The sequence below is a fragment of the Medicago sativa genome, chromosome 2 (assembly GCF_051527215.1).
Source record: "Medicago sativa cultivar Bolivia chromosome 2, Bolivia_mono, whole genome shotgun sequence".
NCBI classification, from domain to species: domain Eukaryota; kingdom Viridiplantae; phylum Streptophyta; class Magnoliopsida; order Fabales; family Fabaceae; genus Medicago; species Medicago sativa.
Window position 1 is genome coordinate 72,940,141 of NC_140750.1, and position 19,697 is coordinate 72,959,837.

Consider the following 19,697-nt stretch of genomic DNA (forward strand, 5'->3'; position numbering starts at 1 on the left):
TTTTATAAAGGCTTAATTGCAGTTTTGACCCCTTAAGTATCACAATCTTGCGATTTTGGCCCCCTATAAAAAACAATAACAAATCAACCCCCTAAGTTTACACTCTTTTGCACTTTTGACCCACTGGACCAATTGTGACAGGGTCAATGCATACGTGGCACCCAAATCAATTTATTTATTAGGTTTAATTGCAATTTTGACACCCTAAGTATCACAATCTTGCGATGTTGGTCCCCTAAGAAAACATAAAGTCACACATGGCACCTCACTTTAAGTGATGTGGGTGCCACATATGCATTGACTTGGTCAAAATTGATCTGGGGGCCAAAAGTGAAAAATGGGGTAAACTTAGGAGGCTGATTTGTTATTGTTTTTTTATAGGGGGTAAAATCGCAAGATTGTGATACTTAGAGGACCAAAACTGAATTAAACCTTTTATAAATAAGTCTTGTAAGTGTATAAGGATGATACAAAGGTGATGTTTAGAATGAACCTATGCATGAATGTGTCCATCATGATCTTATGCATAAATGACGTATCTCTATTCGCAAGTGTCTTACTAGTTTAGATAAAAAAACATTATGGTCTCAGATATGTATCAAATATATGTATTAAATTATCAGATGTAAGAACTTGAAATGTTGATTTTATTCATTTGGTCGAAATTCTGTTATAATTTTAATGTATCCAGTACTAAGTTACGCACATGTTATTTCTCTAATTTATCTGTCTAACGTATGTGACCCTATAGGTTTTCATAATGTTCGTTATAATATTAAATTATATATTTAATATTATAAACAACGATTAACATTTATCAATACGTAAATGCCACCTAAGTGACGAGAACTTCATGTAATCTGATGAAAATTTTACATGATAACAATTGTGTGTATAATTATCCATTTGGTCTCATATCTATATTGAACAAAATACATAGATGGTATCACCCTTGTCTAGCTCAATATTGGACCATTGAAATTTCTCCTGTTAAGTAGGAGGGAAATATTCCATCTAGGTCACTCATGCCCCTCATTATGATTCATGGAGTATGCATTAACCAACTTTTATAGTCATCCCATTACAAACAATGTTTGAACAATGATAAATTACTCGACTCCTACATATTGGGTACATAGTGGTTTCAGTTTGAAGGGTAGAATATACCATTATTGTTACCCCACTTCCAAGTAAAATTTTACTACGAATACCTTAAAAATAGTGACCTTATGTTTAGCAGGGTCTCACAATTAAGTCACACTTAATATTCCATTAAACATGCTAGTTAACTATTATAGGAACTTTATTACTTTGAAACAAACATAATAAAGAAATATCTTACGTTATAACTAAATCGTCAGGATACAATTTCTAAGTTTAAACATTAAAACATTGAACTTTAGAGCTTAAACCAACAACGTGGCCCTGATTGAATGAAGTGATGTGATATTTGATTATAAAAAGAAAATAAAATTATACTGGAGATTTTACACACTCGCACATATTAAAAATGGAGGATTAGATAGCGCGTATGAAAATCACCCAAGATTTGTAACATATAATTTATTAGTAATGTGGTTAAATACTAACTAATGCCACATATATTTTGTATGTGCTAGCTTAAATATTGATTGGTTTGTCCACTTTTCTATTACAATTTATGATATATTAATGTTAATATATTTTGTTGTATACCATTCATTTTAATTTGATTTATTTTCATATTAGAAATAAAGGAGTCATAGTATTATTTTGAATGAAATAAGTCCCCGTGAGCATAACTCAGTTGGCAGGGACAAGCATTGTTAAATGCAGGAGCCGGGGTTCGAACCCCGACCAACCCAATTATTCACCTTGAAAAAGGTGAATTCAGCCACTAGGCTACTTGACAAAAAAAAAATTAATACTAATAATGCAAAAATATATCAAATAAAATTATAAAATTAATTTTAAACGTCAATGCATAAAGCATTATGGAGGTTGGTAGGGGACAAAAATCTTTTTAGAAAAATAAATAGTAAATAATCATGTAAGACAACAATGGACAAGCGAAAGAGGGTCAATCATTCTTAAATACTCCCATTTTATTTTTATTCTTTGTTTCTTCTATACATCCTTCCTATGAAAATCCTTCACGACCTTGAAATCGAAAATGAACAATTAGAGCCCATCAATTTTTCCAACCCTGTAGTAATTTATGTTACGTCAATTGCAATTTCTTAAAATTAAGACACTAGGAGCATGACGGTAATATATTAGGTATGAGCTCATTTCTTCATTTATATTTCAAATTAGTGTTTTAAATCACCTATTGCATGTTTTTTCTATTTGTTTATGAACTTGATCTTGTTGTCTAGTTATAGAGCATGAGTTGAAAGAAATATTTCAAGAGGAATAAAATTAACCTTTGGAATCTAAGATCTCATTGTATCACACAATTACACAATTTGCAATTTCTTAACACCAAAATCTAGGAGTGTGGCGAGTACATGAAATTAGGAATGAGTTTGTTTCTTCATATTTATTTCATGTCAATGTTTTTAATTGTAAATTTTATGATTTTTCTATTGGTTTATGAAATTGAGTTTGTTGTCGAGTGCTAGAGTGTGAAAGAAAGAAAATATTCCGAGAGGAGGAAAATCAACCCATTTGCAATTTCTTAATACCGAAATTGTAGGTGCAACACAATGGTAATAAATTAGATATGAGATCATTTCTTCATATATATTTCAAGTCAGAGTTTTAAATTTATGAAAATTATAACACAATGATAATTTTGTTGCAAATATTGATGACTAATTTTTCAGAACAATACAATCAAACATATTGTCTAAATTCTAATAAAAATTACCCTGACTAAAAAAAAATCTAAAATAACATTTTTTTTTTCTTTTGCACGTATATTGGGCGTGTTTGCTTATGATGTGTTGATATATAAGTTATGAAATTGTACATGCACCCCGATGATCATGAATATTATAAGGAGATTCAAAAGCTTAACTATATGCTAATTAAGATGACATAACGGAAATCTTATGATATACAAATCTTTTTTGAAGATAAAAGGGTAATGAGCTTTTAAATAAATCATATTTACATTAATTTACTAAAATATAATATGTATATATAACTGTCAAATATGTTTGCATATTTTGATATCAACAAAAGCACTTAAGAAAGTACCAGAAATCCCTATAAGTTTAATCTGATAAGTGTTTAACTAATATTTTTTTTAAGTACTCTCTGGTTTTGATATTTTGAAACATTTTCAACACTTGAAAAGATTTAAAAAAAAAGGTTGGATATGATATTGCACATGAAGTGATTTAACTACATAATGCTAAAACATAGATATGAGTAAAAATATGGAGATGCATACGACAAGTTTGTTGTCATGATTCACCCAAACAAGCATTGGCATATGTTCAATCGCCACAAATAATATGATTTTCCACTATGATGCATCCGATGTATAATGCTGGAAAAGATACTGACTATCATCAATTGGTTTGGGAGGCACACCAAATTTGATAATGATTGAAAAGGTATGAATTTTATCTAAAGAATGCTAAAATATTTTATAATATTGCTATGTACCGAATAATACTAATCATATTTTATCTAGCATATGTTCAAACAAAACATATTAATAATAGATAACACAACAAAAATCGTAAACTATATACATACGTTCGTGTAAAAAATGTTACACTTTCAACAAATCACAATTAACCATATGTGTAACATTTGAGGTAATTATAATTAAATTTAAAGATTTATAATGTTCCAAAAATTATGATTGTTTGAATTAGTTTTCTTCTTCCCCAATTTTCATATATCTTTTATCCTTGTATAATACATTTTTTCTATTTTTGAATTGCTTGTTCATTCGTAAATTATTTATCTTTTAGTGAGGAATTCATATATGGATATTCGTTTGGATTTCAGATTATTTTAATTATTTTAATTTTAAAATAATGATAAATTGTTATGGAAGACGGTTGTCGACAACATTTACGGAGCGCATGATGGTGTATCGGAATTTAGTGTTATAATTCGTAATTGCATACATCTACTAGGCTCTGATCTTGCGAACTCTGATGTGAAGTTCATTAGGAGACAAGCAAACAAAGTTGCTCATAGTTTAGCTAGGGCGGCTCCGTTGGAAGCTAGTTTCCGTATTTACTCTAATATTCCATCTTGTATTGAATCTATTATTACAAATGAAATGAATTAAGTTTGTTCCTCTCAAAAAAAAAAAAAAAATTGTTATGGAAATAAATTTTAAAAGGATTTGAAAACAGGTTAATTTTTAATTAATATTGAAGGTGACATTAAATTTTAAGGGAGGTTAGTGCATAACTAATTTGTACTTTTTTGCAAAAAATTGTGCGCAAGTATACATAGTCAAAACATGTAGTATAATAAAGTTTACACGATGAGTGTCGATGTCACCTTCAATATTATTTAAAAATTTATTACCATAACTATAAAATTTATTTTAAAGCAACAAATCTGATTTTTTTAACAAATATCCATACTTGGATTTCACATTAAAAGAATTTTTTTATGATTTAATAAACCTTTGAAAATCAAATTAGAATAGGAAATGAATGAATTCTAGAAGGATAAAAAATATTTGTGAATCGTTGAAAAAAAAACTAATACAATGAATGATTATTAAATGCTTACTCAACATTCTAGAAGTGAATGTGAAATGAAAAAATACATACCAAAGCAAGTGAAGATTTGTTGAATTTGATAGAAGGAAATCATCAATTTGTTAATGTTTACCTTTTAAGACGTGTCTATGAGATGCCAACTCGTCTAATGGATTAGTTTAAAGTTGATGATTTTGGGTTAGAATAAGTATAAAAAGGACCTCTTACTCCCACAATTAGATGTAAGATTTCAAAGTTAGAACAAATTACTTTTGAAATGTGTCTATGAGATGCCAATTCGCCTAATGGATTAGTTTAGAGTTGATGATTTTGGGTTAGAATAAGTATAAAAAGGACCTCTTACTCCCACAATTAGATGTACAATTTCAAAGTTAGAACAAATTACTTGTGAAATTGTTTAGTATTCTATCGTTGTGTGTGTTTCTGCATTCAGGTATAATTTTAAAGTCTTGTCTCTTTTGCTTAGTTTTTATTTTTTATTTTTAATTAATTAATTTAATTGGTTCTTGTTTTTTATTTTGAGTTTCAATTATTGTAATCTCCTTTTTTTTTTTGGTTTTTTTGTGTGTGTTTGATTTAGCTTTTAATAATGGGTTGGTTTAAGTGGATCAAGTTAGGACTTTTTTTTATTTATGTTTGAATTGAGTTCTCTTTTTCATCAATTCTATTGGATGATTTTGCTGTTGGAAGTGATTTTGAAACTCATAGAAGTTTTTTAAATGATTTTGTTTTGGGGTGTTGTAGATGATTTTATTTATGTTGTTTATGCTTTTATCTTTAGTTTCAGCCTTTAATAAATGCTAGTTTGGTTACTACGGCTAATCCTCTCATGGAAGGCAGATGGTGAAAAATTCACAGATGATAGATTTCTTATGAATCCATACTAGTTTTTATCATAAGTGGCTTTAGGCTTTACCAAAATATGGAAAAGTTTGAAGCTTTTTATGCACAATTTTTTTTATGAGTAAATGATAGATGGATTAAGTTTTGTCAATTTTAAGAAAATCATATAAGTCATTAAGTGTTTTTTGAAGGACTTTTTGGGGACCATAAAAAGAGTTGTAGAAATAGATTTATTTTGTTTGAAAGTCGTTGTCATCAAAGGCCACTTCAATATACTTTGTGATTACTCCCTCCGTCTCACAATAATAGTCGTTTAAGGTTTGTGCGCGGTAATTAAGGAAATGATTAATTGTGTTGATTTCAATGGTAAAATCAATATTATTTACTAATATACCCTTATTAATTGTAGTTAGTGGAGTAATTAAGTTAGATGAAATTCAATAAATAAGGGTATGGTAGTGGAAAAAAGTAATAAATGATGCATTGGTATTCTAAAGAGACTATTATTTTGAGACAAGGAAAAAATGCTAAAGTGACAATTATTGTGAGACAGAGAGAGTATCAATTTACTTGGAATGTCTTGTGTAGAACTGTAGAGCATAAATTTCCACATTCGACATATTGGTAAATTTCTATTACATATAATAATATGATGTTGAAGAAACCTTCAAACTTTGTTTTAATGTTATATTCCATTATGTTTTGTTTGTGTTGTTGTAATATTTTGCATGTCCAATTGTTTCAAATTACTTGTTTTGCTCTCCAAGGAGTGCTCTTATTTACTATCTTTATTATTATGTCAACATTATATTACTATGATGAGCACATAATCCTTTATACTAGTTCAATATTATCAAATTGTTGAGCCATATGTTTTATTTTTGAGCGTGTGTATGCAGATAGTCACACAGACGATCTAATTTGTTTGACAACCAAACTTGTTGGTGTCGAAATTTCAGTCACATGCGCAATACATCGGGTATCCCAATTTTGCTTTAGATTGACTGTAGTTCCATCCAATTCCTTTGAGGATTTTTCTTCCATTTCTGTGACTATCTCGAAAATGGAAGCAAAATACTCAAAGGTATTGGATGAAACTACAATCAATCTAAATCAAAATTGGGATACCAGATGTATTGCACATGTGACTGGAGTTCGGCCCCAACAAGTTTGGTTGTCGAACAAATTAGATTGGTTGGAGATGTTAGGAAACTAAATGACTATGGTCCTGGTATTATTATTATTATTATTATTATTATTATTATTATAGATTACTGTACCGTGATAAAATGATTGTAGTTTTCCCATTTTTACAGTTCACTGCTGTGATATTGATGAAAATGGAATTAAGCATTTGGTCTTATGCCGTGTAATAATGGGGAACATAGAGCTTCTTCGTCCAGGTAGTGATCAACTTTGTCCAAGTGGTGATTCTTCAAAAAAACTTTGTCCAAGTAGTTGTGAATATGATAATGGAGTGGATGACATTGAATGTCCAGAGAACTAGTGGTTTGGAACATGAATATTAACATACATATCTATCCAGAATTCGTTGTCAGCTTCAAGACTCCTTTGGATGTTGAAGGTAATGCAACGTTCCTTTAGCAATTTTTTTTTACCTCGTGTGTTAGTGTTAGATATATGTTTTTTCATAAAAAAAATGCTTTATATTTTGACATTAATTAATTGTCACAGAAGTGTGAAGGAGTTAATCATTGACAAAACAATTAATATATAATTCTTTTCAACATATTAATTAACAACTTCATTTTAGTTTGACAAACCAATAATTTGTTTTTCCTGCTAAGTTATATGATTGATATTTCTTTTAACAAGAGAAAAGTATTCTTGAATTGAGTCCTTGTGTGAGTCTTGTAATTCCTTGACAAGACAACCTTATAAAATGTCATAGTCTTTTTATTATTGGTCAATGGATTGATCCGATCAGAAGATACCTCGTAGATGTTATGAAAGCATGAAAACTAATCATAGGTGAAGAAACTTATGTCATACAACTTAGGGGAACTCAGTTCCAAGTTCCACACATATGTCAAAAGTGAAATCTACATCAAAAATGCAGAAAATGATAATTTTGAGATAGTTAGTATTTTTACAATCCATTTTAAGTAGTTTCTAATTGATTTGAATTGATTATGGTGTGATACTTGTGGAACAAAGGCTTCTTTGGGTGGATTGCATTTAGCTCATTTGGGTAACAATACTTTCAGCTCTCTAGGATTTATTTGTAATATCATATTGAATAGCAACTTTTTTTCCTAGGTGTTTTCACGTCCTTTTGGATTATTTATCATTTGAGAATGAACAAACGACAATACATAAAGAAGAGAAGAGGAGAAAAGAATAATAATGAGTACAAAACAATAGAGCAAATATATACTACACAACAAGCAAAAGAGAACTACCGTTAACTAGAGTAAATAAATGAAGACATGAAAGTCCTAACACCCCTCAAACTCACAATGCATCAATGCGAAGCATCGAGAGTTTGGTGGTAAGAAAATGAAAAATGTTCAACGAAGCGCGTTGGACCCGGACATAAACAAAAAAGCTAGACCAATTTAATTGGATTTTTGCGTGCACCAGGTCATAGTTTGATGCTTACACTTAACCTAGATGCACACTATAAATAGCATGAAATTTGTGTTTCATATAATTATTAAAACTTTAGAAATTAGATTCTATTTTGATATATAATCTTGTCTTGGTTTTAGATATTGAAATGAGAAATCAAAATCCCGAAAATATGGGAAGTGTCGGAAACAAGTTCATCTACTTCAAGTTAGAATTCTAAGACCAAGAACTAAGAAGACTGTTGTATGATTTTTCTGACATGTTTTAATTTTCCAAGGGTCCTCATGGTACTTATCATGAAATGAATTAGAAAACACTGTTGTGATTCCTCCTGCGATGATGAACTAGATCAAGTTCTGTCAAGATTTTTTAATTTTCTGCACAGATTATAACGAAAAAGTACTCAATCTAAGCAAAAAGCCACATTGATAATCTTCTGATCATGTAATCAATCTTACCCACGTCTAGAATTAAGATATCAAGATACGGACTTAAATACAATGTAAGAAAATATTATCAATTTCCACCATCCATTCATATACTAAAAAATATGAATGGCTTTACTTCTTAATTTATTGCTTTACTTTGTGTTCGTGGCTGTGTTTCTTAATTTGGCTTAACCTGAGATGATCATTATAGTCAAACGTCTTAGGTCACTCGCTTTTTACAATGCGGGTATTTTCTGTATTTTCTGCATTGTATATGGAAGAAGTTGAAAACTGATTAGGGTTTTATAATGCAGGGTTGGACACTTAATGAGATACTAAAATATGTGCCTGAACACAATTGGATTGCATATGAGCAATCTCTGAAAGCAAATCCAGTTTTAGCTAAAATGGCAATAAGTGGAGTTGTTTACTCAATTGGAGATTGGATTGCGCGCTCAGGTATGTTTTTGAATTTGGTTTGAAAAAATTATGAAGTGCTTATGTTGGATAGGGTTTTCCTTATCAACTTTTTCTTACCAAAATATATAGTGAAGGAAAGCCTATTTTTGAGTTTGATCGAGCGCTGCTATTTAGATCAGGTCTTGTTGGGTTTACTCTCCATGGATCTCTCTTTCTCATTATTACTACCAACTGTGTGAGGTGATTATTGTACATCTTTGGTTTGTTTTGGAACAATTAGTTTGTATTATGTGAATTGCTAAAATTGTTTGCGTTGTGTAACACAGACTCTTTTTCCTTTCCAACAATGGTGGGTTGTCCCTGCTAAAGTTGCTTTTGACCAAACTGTGTGGTCAGCTATTTGGAACACCATCTACATTGTGGTTTTGGGCTTGTTGCGTTTTGACTCTTTGGATAACATCTATGGTGAGATCATGTCAACATTTCTGCGTTTCAACATGTATTTTGAAACGAAGGGAGTATTTGTTTCTTAGGGCCTGTTTGAATTGATTTATTTGAACTTGCTTATTGACATAAGCACTTGTGAGACTCTTTGGGATAAGTTATGGAAACAACTTATGACATGATCATAAGGTCTCCAGGATCGCTTCTGAATGGAGGTTATGGCTTATTTGAAACCAATTTGACTTTATTTTATCATTTGTTATAAAAATAGCTTATACATCAGCATCTATATGTTAAATGTTTATGTTATAAGTGCTTAGTTAATGTGTTTATCTAATTAAAGCATACAATTTCACTCTTAAGGTGTTTATCTAAATAAGGCATACAATTTCACTCTGATATGTTTACAGGCAGGTTAGAAGCTTTGGCCTTTCGCTCATCTGATTACTTATGGTCTGATTCATGTGGAACAAATGCTTCTTTGGGTGGACTGTATTGAGCTCATTTGGGTCACAATACTTTCAACCTAAGCTCTCTCGGCTTATTTGTAATATTATATTTAATTATTACACCACTTGACCTCCTAGTAGTGCTTTCAGACCCCTTTGGATGATAAGTATCTAATACATCCTTGTGATTATTTATCATTTGAGAATGTATGTTTGACCTCTTAGAAGTAATAATAGAAGAGAAGAGGAAAAAAGGACAACAAACATGAAGGATTCTTCTAGGGTTTGGTAAGATCGCAATTGACACGAATAACGAGTAGAAAACAATAGAGTAAATATATACACAACAAGCAAAACAGAACTACCGTAAAGTAGAGTAAATAAATGAAGACATGAAAGTCCTATCGCAAGAAGTGTTAGCGCAACAATAAGTGCTTGTCACACAAGCAATAGAAACCAGAAGCAGTTTTTCAGTTTCTAGGGTTTATGAGAATTTAGTGATTTTGTGAGAGAATGAGAAGAAAGAGAGATAATGAATTGAGGAATGTAAAATGTATTAGTATTGATTAATGAGAATGTACAATGAAAGGTAGCTTATATACACTATCTAGTTAGGTAGCTTGAAGCAGAAGCAATGTAACAAACCCTAACTATTATTAGCTACACTCTAACAAACTTGTAACAAACTTCAAAACAAACAAAATGAAAATGTGATTAACCAACTAAACATGATTATCACTAATGTAAACTTGAATTAACAACTAAACTAACAAGAAGGGGCTTTTCAAAATTTAAATCCTCAAAATGGCCAAAATGTATAGTAAATAACACATAAAAACACTATTAATTGATCAAAATGGCCAAAATAGACTCAAAATCCCAATATTTACTTTTTACTTACAACTCAAAACAAACTGATATAGTTGCAACTTGCAATCAACATACATCTATAGCGCACTGCAGAATATGTGATCCTTGATTTTACAAAGACTTTAATTGTTAGATTGATAAATTGTCTTCTTGCCGTTCAATTTCACATTTCTACAACATTTAAAATAACTACCAACAGGGGCACATTTATTTCAATTAAGCATAGAAAAATTGTAGACTTTTAAAAACATAACACAATGATCTATATAATATATGTAAATTATTGATAAAGCACTATGAATGAGTTAAATTTAATCTCTTATAAACGGTGAATGGCTATGAATACGTTAACAATGCGCTTAACAATAGTAAACATACACAATCACTATTGGAGCATATAATAATGTCTCAACAATGTCATAAAACATATAATCAAAAGACATATTGACGGAAAGGTCCCGTAACGATATTAGTCATAAACAGTCTCAAATAAGTTGCATACTTAGTGAATAGAAATTATTTTGTTATCGGTGGGACAACCCTTTTAGTGGCTGATATGAACCTGATCACACATCCATAGGATTTAGCAATGTTTCATTTATAGACTATAAAGCTTAAATATGATATCTTTCACATATCCCTCATCTACACCAGCACATAACTTATTGTTATTACACCTGGTTGGCATTCATTATGAATGTAATTCTTACTCCAATATCTTGACTGAATTAATAGGCTTATAATCAAAGCCTCAAAGCACTAATTCTCAAACACAAATGACATTGCATATAGGTAAAACCGAAATCAGCAAAAGTATTAATATCAGAAAAAACTTTGATTCATTCAGACAAATTATTTGACAGCAACATGAAAGGATAGTATATGAGAAACTTGGGTCTTAGGTTCAAAAAAGAGTACACCGAAAACAGCAATAGTTTCAAGAAAATAAACTAAACATCATGATCCAGAACAGAGACAAAATCTGGTATGAGATAAAACAGAAATAAAAAACATGGTCTTTTATCATCTTATGTGGTTTGTTAATAGATCTTTCTCCAAGGTTATTACATAAGAAACAATTAAACAAAAGTCACCATGTTGTTCACAATTCAATTTCTACTATCTACCTTAGAACACAAAGAGGACTGTTGAAAACACAAATTATAGATTATTATTAACATTGACACAAAATCAAACTTTCTGTTGTGAAAGTGACTCAAAATTGGAGTTTGGAGGCCAAAAATTGATGTTTGCTGAAAGTACAAATCGGGGCCCGAATGGCAAAAATCGGGGCCCGATTTTGGCTGTCTTTGGGAGCAGTTTGGTACTGGAAAAATCGGCGCCCGAATGGTAAAAATCGGGGCCCGATTTTGCGTGCTGTTATTTTTCAGAAACGTATTTTTTGGGCCAGATTTGGTACAATTTTATGGGAGTTTCTTTTACTATAAATATAGGCATTGTATCAGTGTAAACCTGGAGATAGAGGGGGCTGAAACAAGGGTTTAGAAATCAAACTAGGGTTTGTATAGAGTTTGTCTCTTGGCAACAAACTAGGGTTTGAAGGTTGATTCACCTTGGGAAACACTATTAGGATTGAGTCTCTTGGTTACGGGAAGAGGCTGGGATTTGGGTAGAATTAGGCTGGAGACTTATTCTTGTAACCCATTGAAATCTCTTTTGTAACGTTACTCATCATATAGTGGAACGGAGGGCTGCTCTCTCCCCCAGACTAGGTCAATTTGGACTGAACTGGGTAAACAGATTCTTTGTGTTCTCTCTTCCTTTTTCTCGCTGTTGTTTTCTACTTTTGGCTTGTGTTAATTGTTCCATACACTTTGATTTTGGTTGCTTAATTATCCCTTGCTCCACACATCAAGTTGTTATTGGTGTGAGTTTTTCATCGAATTCGCAACAATTGGCGCCCACCGTGGGGCAAGGGTCAAAGGATAATCTAGTACCATGGGTTCGAAGTGGGATATTGAGAAGTTTACCGGCGATAACGATTTTGGGTTATGGAAGGTAAAGATGGAAGCGGTGTTAATACAACAGAAGTGTGAGAAAGCTTTGAAGGGTGAAGGTTCGTTACCGGTCACCATGTCACGAGCGGAGAAGACCGAGATGGTGGACAAGGCCAGGAGTGCCATTGTCTTGTGCCTCGGAGATAAAGTTTTGAGAGAAGTAGCAAAGGAACCAACCGCGGCATCGATGTGGGCAAAGTTGGAATCTTTGTATATGACAAAGTCTTTGGCTCGTCAGCAATTCCTAAAGCAACAACTTTACTTATTCAGGATGGTAAAGTTAAAGGCCGTCATGGAGCTACTTGTGGAGTTCAACAAAATCATTGGTGATTTTGAGAACATTAAGGTGCGTCTTGAGGATGCGCGTGCTCTGATGGTGTGGTGTTCTTTGGAGGATGAAGGTGATGTTGGTCACCTTGGGATTGATGCCTAGTGGAGCGGTGGTCGTCTGGAGAGACGTTAAACACTCAACATCAGCCTGGAGAGGCGGTGGTAAGAATACTCATGATCAGTCTGGAGAGGCGGAGGCAACAATACTCATGATCTACCTGTTGAGGTGGAGTTTCAAGGTTGAAGACATAATGGGATGTACGCATTTGCTAGTTGAGGTAAAGTACGCTCAGCTTGAGGTGGAGTTGAACACACCGGTAATGGTACGGCTATGGAGGACCTTGGGTGCTATGCTCTATGGTGAGCAAGGGATTTCTTCATAAGGTTGAAGAATGTACTGCACAGCTTGCGGGATTACCCTAAAAGAAGGCCAAGGGTGATTGGATGCAAGGAGACCTTCAAGGAAGCGGGAGATGTCCTGTGTTGAAGATGTCATGGTGAATGCTTGTGGGACTACCTAAAATACCTAGCGTAGTTAGACTACAAGGACCTTCGAGAAGGCGGAAGACATTCCGAGGGCTGAAGGGATGGGAGGTGTATACTTGTGGATTACTCTAAAAGCCAAGGGTGATTGGGAACAAGTAGATCTTCAAGGAAGAGGGAGATGTCTCGTGTTGAAGAGGTTATGGTAAAGGCTTGTGGAACTACCTAAAATTCCTGGCGTAGTTGGACTGCAAGTATCTTCGAGAAGACGGAAGACATTCCGATGGCTGAAGAGATTAGGGTGCAAACTTGTGGAGCTACTTGGTGTAGTGGGAAGCAAGGGAAAGAGCAGCAAGGTGTTGATGTTAAATGGGCATCATCACTAATTTGGAGTCAAGGTGGAGATTGTTGTGAAAGTGACTCAAAATTGGAGTTTGGAGGCCAAAAATTGATGTTTGCTGAAAGTACAAATCGGGGCCCGAATGGCAAAAATCGGGGCCCGATTTTGGCTGTCTTTGGGAGCAGTTTGGTACTGGAAAAATCGGCGCCCGAATGGTAAAAATCGGGGCCCGATTTTGCGTGCTGTTATTTTTCAGAAACGTATTTTTTGGGCCAGATTTGGTACAATTTTATGGGAGTTTCTTTTACTATAAATATAGGCATTGTATCAGTGTAAACCTGGAGATAGAGGGGGCTGAAACAAGGGTTTAGAAATCAAACTAGGGTTTGTATAGAGTTTGTCTCTTGGCAACAAACTAGGGTTTGAAGGTTGATTCACCTTGGGAAACACTATTAGGATTGAGTCTCTTGGTTACGGGAAGAGGCTGGGATTTGGGTAGAATTAGGCTGGAGACTTATTCTTGTAACCCATTGAAATCTTTTTTGTAACGTTACTCATCATATAGTGGAACGGAGGGCTGCTCTCTCCCCCAGACTAGGTCAATTTGGACTGAACTGGGTAAACAGATTCTTTGTGTTCTCTCTTCCTTTTTCTCGCTGTTGTTTTCTACTTTTGGCTTGTGTTAATTGTTCCATACACTTTGATTTTGGTTGCTTAATTATCCCTTGCTCCACACATCAAGTTGTTATTGGTGTGAGTTTTTCATCGAATTCGCAACACTTTCAACCCCCAAAATATATAAATCAAGATCGGTGGGCATATAAAATTAAACTCAAAATAAAAAAATTTCATAAGCTTTCAAAATATCATGATTATCCCCTCAAAATCCCTAAAAACAAATAGAAAAATGAAATTCAAGAGATACCGTTTAGCTTGCAATCACGACGATACACCGTCAACAATGAATCCAATCTTCCTAATATAGTTATCTGGATGCACCTGTATTGAATTCATTCAACCGTGTTCTTCCTTTTTACTGAACACAGAGGGTCGTGACTCTAGGGTCCTTTCCTTGATACGAATTTCATCGGCAGGTAGTCTCTACATGTACACTTTTACGGTAAAACCCTTGAAAACCAAATTGCAAAATCATATTCTAAAACTAAAAGAAAAAACCAAGGTTTCAATTGCTTGAAATAAAAATCCATATATGAATAGGATAAAAAAAAAACAACAATAATTGAAGATGAAATTTAATCTTGCAAAGAAACAAAGGAAGAGAAACGGCATCGTGGGGAAAAAGAAAAGGCAAACCCAAAATACAGAAAAAGTTGATTGAGCTTAGAAGCAACAATAAAATCAAATTAGAGTCTGACCAAAAATATATTCCAACTACAACAATAGTTAAACAACAAAACTAAAACGAAAATAAACAGAGAATTCAATCAATCTCACAGGCAAATATGATGTTCAAAGTAGGGATGGTGAACAGGATTACGGTTTTAAAAAATAAATAAATTCTTGAGCACAAACTGAGCAAAGTAAGGAAGAAGAAGACTAACCCACTAAACAATGCAGTATCCTGTATAATCAATAATTTCACAAATAGAAATGGGTCATCAACAGTTTCTGAGTTCCTGTCTAATCACACCATGACCTTCATACCACCGTTGGAATTATCTGAGAATCTCGCCACTCCACCACCGACCTCGTCAAAGCAGGCTAGAAGGAATAATAGGAGAGGAGAGAAGAGAAAGTTAGAAATGAAGGAGAAAGAGGTGGGCATCGATAAGTGTGGAGTCAATTTGGGAATTGGAGGATAATAATGAGTCAAAACCATAGGAAATATACATCAAATTTGAAAGTTTGACTCAGATTAGATCAAAGGATAAGATGCATGCTTAGCCAAATGATGTGATCCAACGGTCTTCCTTGTTTTGGAGCCAAAACCATTTAGGTTTAGGGTTTGCAAAGTTATTAGCATTGTTAACAAAGATTAGATATAAGTATGATATTTATGACAAATTTATTACTTCAAACACTTTTATTGATACCTGCGATTTTTATAAACTATTCCTATAGAAAGGAGCAGAGAGAGTATCGAAAAAGTACTCAATCTAAGCAAAAAGTGGTAATCTTCTGATCATGTAATCAATCTTACCCACGTCTAGAATTAAGATATAAAGATACGGGCTTAAAATATAGTCTTAAAATATAAAGGTATTTACCCATTTTTTAAATTTATTTTTTTTTTTATGGAATCAATGTAACCTTATGTATTTATTGTTGGTCTAAAATGATTGTGTATGCATTATTTGAAGTATATAATATGATTTTTGTGATTTTCTTTGTTTTGAACAAATTATCTGGTTAAGTTGTAATTTCGTTCTTGTCAGATGCACAATTGAGTGACTTGAGTGTGAAAGTGCTTTGTATGTACCCAAACTCACAATCAACACCGCTACTGCTCAGTGAATGATTCCCTTGCTGCAGGTAGTTTTGCGGTTCTTGTGTGAACTGAATGGTGTGTTGATTCCTTTTCCTCATTGAAAGAATGCTCCTGTCGTAGTAGTTTTTAGTGGTCTTGATTTGCTGTTGTTTTTGAGGTAATTGTTGTTTGATGTTTTTTGTTTTTTTGTTTGTGGTCACTTGTATAAGAATTCATTTTGATTAGTTGTATTACCACGTTTTATATTTGTAGCACATTTTGAATATTTTTGTAATGGAAGTTTGAGCATTCATTTTTTTTTTTTTTTTTTTTGGTTTTTGTGTGCATACCCTTAACAATTTGCAGGGGGGTTTGAACCTCCTCAAAATAACAACTACAATTGAATTAGGATTAGGATACTAACAGTTGCACAAATCCCCCGCAAATAAGTTGTGTCAAAAAAAAAAAAAAGTTGTGTCAAAAGTATGAGATTTCGGACCCGTTTGTTATGCATTAAAATAAAAGTGATTTTGACATAAAATAATTTAGAGATTATATTTTAGAGATTTTATGAAAAATCAGAATTTATTTTGCGTTTTTTTACCGTAATAAAAATCAATTTTTTTAAACAAATAATCTTAGTTTGTTTGGATACAACTATATAAAAGAGATTTTTTGTTACAAAATTAGTTCAATCTTTTAAACAATATTTTTTCTCTCCTCTAAAAAAAATCTATTTTTTGAGAAGCTGCTCTTAACAGCTTCTCATTTGAAGCTGTTTTTAGATTTTTTTTACATTCTGATTTTTTTAAAAAGCTGTAACAAACGGATGCAAAACTCTTAAAAGTGATTATTTTTTTAAAATAAGTGGTTTTTTTCTTAAAAAAACTATAACAGACGTGCTCTTAGTTTTTATAACTCCAACAAAACAATTTAGGGTTAGTTTGTTATGGATTAAAATAAAATTGATTTTCACATAAAATAATTTAGAGATTATATTTTAGAGATTTTATGAAAAATCATAATCTATTTTGCGTTTGGTTACCACGATAAAAATCACTTTTTTTAAACAAATAATTTAATTTGTTTGGATACAAGTATATAAAAGGGATTTTTTTTGTTGCAAAATTAGTTCAATCTTTTAAATCATATTTTCTCTCCCCTCTAAAAAAAATCTATTTTTTGAGAAGTTGCTCTTAACAGCTTTTCATTTGAAGCTGTTTTTAGATTATTTTTAGATTCTAATTTTTTTAAAAAGTTGTAACAAACGGATGCAAAACTCTTAAAAGTGATTATTCAAAAAGTGATTTTTTCCTGAAAAAAGTTATAAGAAACGGGCTCTTAACGAGGTTTAAAATCCCCGCAAATTGGCTTAACCTCAGTTGAAGAAATAAAAGATTAATATGAAATTAAAAAAAAATGTAAGGATCGATGTGATACAAACATTATATTTAAAGGACCATGTGATGCATTTGACATAAATTTTTATTTATAGTTGTCCTTAAATAAATAATTCTAAAAAATTTCAGCAATAACCGGCAAAGCTTCAATAGAGATATAATTGTTGGTCACAATCTCTCAAGTAAAAATTATTTGGATAACACACATAAATTATCCATACTTTAATTATTCTAAAAGTATACGGTAGTTTAATTTTTTTTATATGCATGTGTCTAAATATATCCAAATCTTGTCATCATAGAGATATTTCCGGCTTCAACAATATGCTAGTACCATAAAGTAACTCAAACATCCCATGTGAAATTGCACATGAACAATGTTAGGTGGAAATCCCATTAGATGTATACACCTTAAAAAAAGGAAGAGATAAACGAAAATGATATAATAGATATGAAAAATTGATAAAATGGTAAGATAGGATATATAAAGATAAATAAAATGTAAAATGAGTAATAATTTGGGTATTCATTCTCGTTTCGGCCTTCGGTGGGGGCGTCAGGAGGATTGTTGATATTGTGGGATACTGCTTTGGTGGAGGTTTGGTCGACGGTGAGTGTTGAGAATGCTATTATGATACATGGCCGTTTTATCCAAAATAATGATGAATTTTATTTGATTAATGTTTATGCACCATGTGATAATGGAGAGAAACAGTTGTTATGGGACATATTGACTTCTTTATTGCAACATTTATCGGGGATGAATATGTGTATTTGTGGCAATTTCAATGCTGTGAGATCGTCGGATGAGCGTCGCTCAACAAGAGCTCAGCCTAGTGCGGTGGATGTCGAGCCTTTCAATCGGTTTATCGAGGACAACATGTTAGTGGATCTTCCTTTTTGTGGCTGCATGTTTACGTGGTACAAGGGAGATGGCACATCTATGAGTCGTCTTTACAGATTTCTTTTATCCAAAGATTGGTGTTTGGTGGGGCCAAATTGTATGCAAGTGGCTCATTTGCGAGGTTTATCTGATCATTGCCCGTTGTTTTTAACTGTGAATGAAGATAATTGGGGACCGCGTCCATCTCGTATGTTAAAATGTTGGTCGGACGTCCCTGGTTATAAACAATTTGTTATTGAAAAATGGAGGGCCATGGATTTTCAAGGGTGGGGCTGTTTTGTCTTGCAAGAAAAATTAAGGAAGATTAAATTTGATTTGAAAGAGTGGCACAATACGCATGTCAGAAACTTACCTGGGAGAATTCAGGCCATTAAAGAGCATGTCGATATGTTGGATAAAAAGGCGGAATAGAATGCTTTGACAGCGGAGGAATTAGATGATTTGCGAAGTAATACTCTTGATATGCATTATTTATCTCGGCTGTCCTATAGTATCTCTTGGCAACAGTCGCGGTTATTATGGTTACAAGATGGTGATGCCAACTCAAAGTACTTTCATGCAGTCATGACGGGAAGGCGGCGTGTTAATTCTATTTCATCTCTTGTTGTCAATGGTAGCACTATTGAAGGTGTTCATCCGGTGCGTGAAGCGGTATTTAATTATTTTTCTAATCATTTCAAGTCTATTGAATCCGTGAGGCCTAGTGTGGATGGGATGATATTTCGACAACTTTGTTGGATATTTGTATGTTGGCTTCACTTTTGCCTAAAACAAATATTCATGTGAGATGTTGGACACGATATTCCAACATCCTGGCATGGTTCAGTTGATCTGCACCTTGCCTTGTTTTTCGCACGCATTATTTTATTTAAGGAATCCACGCCTTTATTCTTGTTGGTCAAGTTGCGTGCTTTTAGTACAGAATCAGATCGTTTGTGATTTCCTAAGATTATGCTATTTAATTAGGAAAGTTTTGGAGATGATCAGGATGTTCCTAATTATGTGCCTACATATTAGGAGTTTCCTTTTCTGGTTCTGTTGTTCATGAAATGGATCACCGATTGTT

At 32.7% G+C, this 19,697-nt stretch overlaps 1 protein-coding gene and 1 pseudogene across 1 annotated transcript; both read left to right on the forward strand.

Annotated features, from left to right (window-relative positions):
* The first annotated feature begins 8,853 nt into the window (after positions 1-8,853).
* On the forward strand, positions 8,854-10,012 carry LOC146950505 (protein SYM1-like; annotated as a pseudogene).
* Positions 10,013-18,493: 8,481 nt separating this feature from the next.
* On the forward strand, positions 18,494-19,042 carry LOC146950506 (uncharacterized). The gene has a single exon (XM_085748643.1). It carries the CDS (start codon positions 18,494-18,496, stop codon positions 19,040-19,042), a length of 549 nt encoding a protein of 182 aa, XP_085604769.1.
* Positions 19,043-19,697: the final 655 nt, after the last annotated feature.

Excerpts from the sequence above, each read along its gene's own strand:
- LOC146950506 (XM_085748643.1), top strand. The coding sequence starts at position 18,494 with ATGTGTATTTGTGGCAATTTCAATGCTGTGAGATCGTCGGATGAGCGT.